This window comes from Malania oleifera, chromosome 8 (genome assembly GCF_029873635.1).
Source record: "Malania oleifera isolate guangnan ecotype guangnan chromosome 8, ASM2987363v1, whole genome shotgun sequence".
Classification (NCBI taxonomy): Eukaryota; Viridiplantae; Streptophyta; class Magnoliopsida; order Santalales; family Ximeniaceae; genus Malania; species Malania oleifera.
The window spans coordinates 72349678-72355474 of record NC_080424.1 but is presented as its reverse complement, the minus strand read 5'-3'; the positions used below and the strand labels follow the sequence as shown (position 1 = coordinate 72355474).

General features: G+C 39.8%; 1 protein-coding gene across 1 annotated transcript; it reads right to left on the bottom strand.

The window, feature by feature from the left end:
- Positions 1-690: 690 nt before the first annotated feature.
- LOC131162342 (growth-regulating factor 1-like) lies at positions 691-4859 on the bottom strand. Its single transcript, XM_058118708.1, has 4 exons — positions 3758-4859; positions 2824-3039; positions 2170-2518; positions 691-1756 (listed from the first exon to the last, which is right to left on the bottom strand). The coding sequence occupies exons 1-4, from the start codon at positions 4134-4136 to the stop codon at positions 907-909; spliced, it is 1794 nt and encodes a 597-aa protein (XP_057974691.1). The 5' UTR covers positions 4137-4859; the 3' UTR covers positions 691-906.
- Between the last annotated feature and the right edge of the window lie 938 nt (positions 4860-5797).

Sequence of the window (5797 nt, the reverse complement as noted above, 5' to 3'; positions counted from 1 at the left end):
CCTATGCAGGGAAAAGCAATTAGAAAAAAAATCAATTACATACTTTTAACAAGTTGAACACATGGGGCTATACAGTTACCAGTTCTTGATTGCAACTCAGAGATCTTCTACGAACTTTAAAGGGTAGAACCGTAGAGGTTGTCAAGAAAGGAAAAAAAAAAAAATTATCTCATTTAAGTGTTGCAAATGGAGCATATATATACAAAAGTTCCAGTTGCTAACCCAGCAGCTACTCGAAAATAATTACCATAAAATCAAAATTTAGAAATTTGAATTCATTGATAAATTAGATTTTATTTAATCCATGAAACCAAATTCACTAAGTTCAACTCTACGTAGAATTAGAATTTGGTGTTTAAGGCATAAACCAAGGATTTTGAATTTATCATATCCTTGAGAAATAAAAAATTAGTAAATTCAATTTCATTAGGTAATCACTGAAATCAAATTTACAAAATTCTATTTGGTGTATCAACTAGTCAGCGGTTGGGGATTGTCCCCTTAAATCAACGTTGTTTTGGTAAAGTACTTCTGGTTGATCAGTCCAAAGGTCCCAGTGGACCCTTGGATTCTTGTGGTGCATGTCACCAACCCTTAACATCCCACCGACCAACACGCTGCCTGCTGCCTCCCCAACAACAAAAATAACCGGTAAACACAATCCCACCAAACAAGACAAATACAAAAGAGTACCAAAACAAACCACAATAACATTTCAAGATGACAGGCCCATGGCAGATGCCTCTCTTAGGTTTTTAACAAGGCCAACTCAAAAGAGAAACAAGTTATAAGATTTAAGAAATCAACAAAACTAATTCAAACTCCCAAAATTAATTGTTCTAGGTCTGTCAGCAACATAAAAGCTCTCTTCATCACTTGGATGTCTTCTACTTGTGAGTCCATAGGTTACAAGGCAGGCAGGGAGGAAGAGTTTGTAAGAGTTGTGCCAAGGAGATCATTGCACAAGCTAGCCCCTTCATGGGTTTTGTTTTCTGCTCTTGGGCTGCTACCGGCACTGCTGTTGGAAAGAGAACCAAATGTTGTCTTCTGTAGGACCCCAGTTGGAGAAGACCCTAACCGTGGGCTGCTGTCCCAGCCCTCAGTCATTAGGTTAAGAGCTGATGAGTTCTTGCAGTCCCCAGCACCACTGCTATTTGTACTATGCAGAACCTCCCCAAGAGGTCCACCCATGGAAGTTTCCCATGATATAGGGATCCAATTAGCTTGCCTGTTATTTGGCTCATTGATGACACCGCCCACTCCCAATCCCATTTGAATTGGGTCAATCTCGCGTGACAATCTCAGTGGTGAGAGCGTGACCTTTTCATTTGGGGGAGGAGAAGATGATGTGGGCAAGAAGGTTGAGGAACCCATGGGGATTGAAATGGAAAGCTGGGTCCTGTCTGGCTGCAAACCTATTTCAGGCCAGGAAATGGTTGATCGGTCTGACTGGCTTTTAGGCCAATCATCTACGAAATGGCGAAGTGCATGTTGAGGTTCGGATTCTCGGCTGCTGAGGCCCTGGGAAGCACCAAAATTTCGGCAGTTAAAAGATGGGCTTTTATGCGAAGGGTTGAGGAGGGAGCCAGAGGAAATAATTCCTAACTCAGTTTGAGAAGGCTCTTCATATGGAGCTTGCTGTTTTGGAAGGGAGAATGGGTTCTCTTTAGGCTTCAAGTTAATAGTAGGAGATAACATGGAGAGGCCTGCTGTATCCTGCACTCTCTCGCCAACATTCTCTTTGTTCAGATAAATCCTGCAGAAGAACATGACCAAGAATTGAGATTGTCAGTTTGACCAAAAAAATGAAGAGACTGAACTGATGAAAAAGCGACTTTATGATAGACAATTGTTGCACCAAATCTGTATTTTCCCACACCACTCGAACATAAATATTTTAAGCTAGGTTAATCTGCATCATAAGATAGGACCAGTTGACAAAGATAATTCAATCCTCCATGAGAAGGAATACCAGCCACTTTCTCAAATACAGAGATGCAAAAAAAAAAAACATTTTACTTTGGTGTAAAGGGTAAGTAGAGCTGTGCATGTGGTTCCAAGCCACAGCAGTATACATGCCATGAATGAATTCCAAAAGAGAACATATGCCAAACAGATAAGGCACTATCAATGTCCATGACCATGCGGTCTAATTGCATTTTTTTTCACCTGTTGAGTTGGGTTGCTGTAGAAGGATTAGATGCACTGCAAGGCTGCAAATTCTTAGCATCAGCAATACTGTTGGATGTGCCGCCACTGGGCACCACCACCGGCACTGATGACGAGGCAGCAGTCATCAGCTTTGTGGTGGTGGTTGCTCCGGAGACGGAATGGCCACTTTGGCCTTCCACAGGCTTTCTTGAACGATGGCGGCCCCTGTTCATGTGCCGCTCACAATACTTCTGATCGGCAACTGCATCTCTCGAGCACCGCCATTTCTTCCCATCAGTCCTCCGGCACCGCCCCGGCTCAGGGTCAGTGCTGTTGGAAAAGCCCAGATGGAAAGAGCTCCATCCCACTGGGAATGTTCACACAAGAATGAAAAGAAAAAGAGAACACAAATCAAAAGAGGGTAAAGGGGAACATGAATTCTGGCTCAAGTTTTAATTTAGATGCAGAACATTTCCATTCAATTAAGCTTAAGCATACATCATAATTAAATTGGTTATGAACTTATGACATCAGAAAATTATAGACCGTTCAGAGGATCAGATTTACTATGAGATTTATTTTGGATGATAGTCCAAATGCAATGGACACATGGAACATATATATAAAATATACTACTTCTTCATTTATGGGAACAGACGAGAGCAAATTTACATGTACTGGGTCTCAGAGCTCCGCCTGAAAAGGTTGAGAAGCCAGCTGAATCAAGGGCTCTTCTGATAGGAATGAGCAAATTGGAGGGTACAGGCACATTTGCAGTTATGTACTTGTAAATCAAGGCCTGGTGCTCTAGCTCCATCCATTGAGATGGGGTGAATGGTCCTCTCAGTCCAGTTATGCTTGCAGCATTTAAGCTTCCCGCGTTGTACCCTGAAACAGGCAAACCAGAAGGATTTAAGCAGAGATGAAAGACGCACCAAAAAGGGTAGAAGAGCCAAAAGCCCTCACACCATTTCACAGGAAACGGGGGGAAAAATAAAGAAGTAAAAAACAGAAAACAGGAAAGAGCCTGGGAATAAACTCAAAAACCAAACTTGCCGGCAACATTTAAGGAGGCCACAACAATCATGAACTCTTTGTCTCCGATATGAAAAGAAAACACAGCACAAGCAAGAAAAAAAAATCTCAAAACCAATCAAGGTGTTGGTTTTTTGCTGCCCCATATTGCTCTTCCTCGTCTTTACCACCCTTTTCCCTTTTCTCATTTTGTATTGACTGGTATACAGTGCTATGAAAAAAACCGATCTCAAAATAGGAAGACACAGATTTTCGGGGGGATAATAAAAAAATCGGTTCCTCTTGACAAGACTCAAAAACAAAGACCCCCACAACCAGTACATTTCAAGGAAAAGACCCTCAACCAGGGCTGAAAAATCAAACACAAACAACGAATAACAAGTTCACAACCCATCCTTCCTTAAAAAACATGGCAAGCATTAACCAAACCCATTCCCCAAAAACCACAAAACAAAAGAATCCATGCAAAATGCACGCTGATATACACCCACAAGCAAACACTTAAAGACCCACCACTATCATTTCCTGTATGTACATATGCTAGCTTACAGGCTTTAAGCAGCTGATATACCTGTATTTCTACTGTAATAAACACCATTTTGTGGGCTTCTCTCCATTAATAAGGCTTCTGATTTGGGAGAAGAGAAACTGAGCATCTGCTGCTGCTGACCATCAGAGAAGAGCGTGCTATTAGATCTCAGTAAACCAGCACTTCTCTGAGGAAGCAACATTGCCTTGGAGGCTGAGAAGTCATCAGTAGTTTTGGGCATCTTTAAGCCTCTCCAATCATCTTCAGTGGGAGTGCCAGTCCCAGTTTCAGATCGCTCTTGCTTGAGGAATCCAGATCCGTACCACTTCTGCCTTCTTTCAGGATCTGATGAATTAGCAAGAGAAACAAAACCATTCTCTGAACCCACCACCCCATCCAAACCCACCACCCCCAAATCCATCCACAACAAATAACAAAAAAGAAAAAACAGAAGCAAAGCTCACTGTCCTACAAGAAACACCATCCGTAATATCACAAAACTAAGGAAATGGACCATTGGTTAACTCATCCTCATCACAGAAACAGACACAAGATGGAGGGGCAGGAGGCTGGATGTGCACCCTCAAGGCTTGGGTTGAACTGACGAAAACCAGAATGGTTTTCTTTAGGACCTGATGTCCCTGCAAAAATCATGAGAGAGAGAGAGAGGAGGGGTGGACAAAGTCGTAAGTACAAAATATACACACACATACATACATATATATATATATATATATCCCAAACATACCAACAAAAAAAAATGTTTTTTAAAAGTATTTTATAAAAACATGTATGATGAATAACTTTTTTGGTAATAGCATTCAAGGGGTGGACCGAAATGCCAAGAGCTTCCTATCCCTAAACTAATCAAATTCTATAATAATATTTTCTCCCAAGAAAAACTAATTACTGCATATACATAAAAAACGAGAGAAACCCATGTTGATGGGAGCTCTCAGAAGAAGATAGGTACCAGCTAGCTAGGTGGAAGGAGTTAGAATTACAAAAGCCCCCTAAGCTTAAAGAGGTAACGACAAGAAATGGAGAGATACAGTATAGACATATCTAGAGTGGTAGGACTGTTAGCCCAGTAGCTGGTAGAGAGAAAGATTACTCAGAGAGGAGAAGAGGCTTTTACATCGATATTTTTTTGAAGAAATAAACAAAAAGGATGGTACATGCGTCACCTGCATAATCTCAGCCAACTATTGCATAATTGTACTAGTATCTTTTTCATTTTCGTTGTACTAATTTTCAGTTTTATTTTGAATGGGCTGTGTGGGCTGTACTGTCTGAGAAAATAAATAGGCATGTTTTGTTGGTGATCGATAGTCAATACAATATATTTTATATTTATATTTTAATTAGAATAAAAGATGCTACCCTCTTCTTAAATTTGATAAAAAAAATATATATATTATTTTTAAAACAATCCCATAAATTAATTTTTTCTAAAATTTTAAAATTTCACAAAACCTCTCCCCATATTTAATTTTTGGGACATTTATATCTTTTACAACTCTTTTTTATTTTTGGTAAAACACAAGAAAATATTGGACCATTTTTACCAAATCTTTAGACAGATTGGTAAAATTCTTAAAATCTCTCCTTACAAATTTTGAAACCTCAAAAAAAAAAAAAAGTAATGTCTTTTTGCTAAATTTTAAGGATGTTTATTATCTCTTGATTCATTAATTAAATTAAGTATTTATAATTTTTTTATTTAATAAAATAATTTCTTGCACTGTGTTTGGGGTTGGATTGTTGGGAACTTGGAAGGGTGTGTTTGGCTTGCAAAGTCCGCTAGCTCTCTCTCTCTCTCTCTCATTTATTTTTGTATTGGGTTCTCACACGTATCTTTTGGTCATATTTAAGGGGCGAGTGGGGGGGCTGCATGAACCAATTAAGATGCATTGCCACGTGACGACACCCCCCCCGGATTCTTCCCCTCTTCCCTCCATTGTCTTTACTCGGGTCGGGTCCCCTCGCCCCATTCCTCAATCCTCACCCACTGAATTTTTTATTTTTTGTTTCTGCCTTCAAACCATCACTCAATTCTAAACATTTTAATTTCCAAAGTGA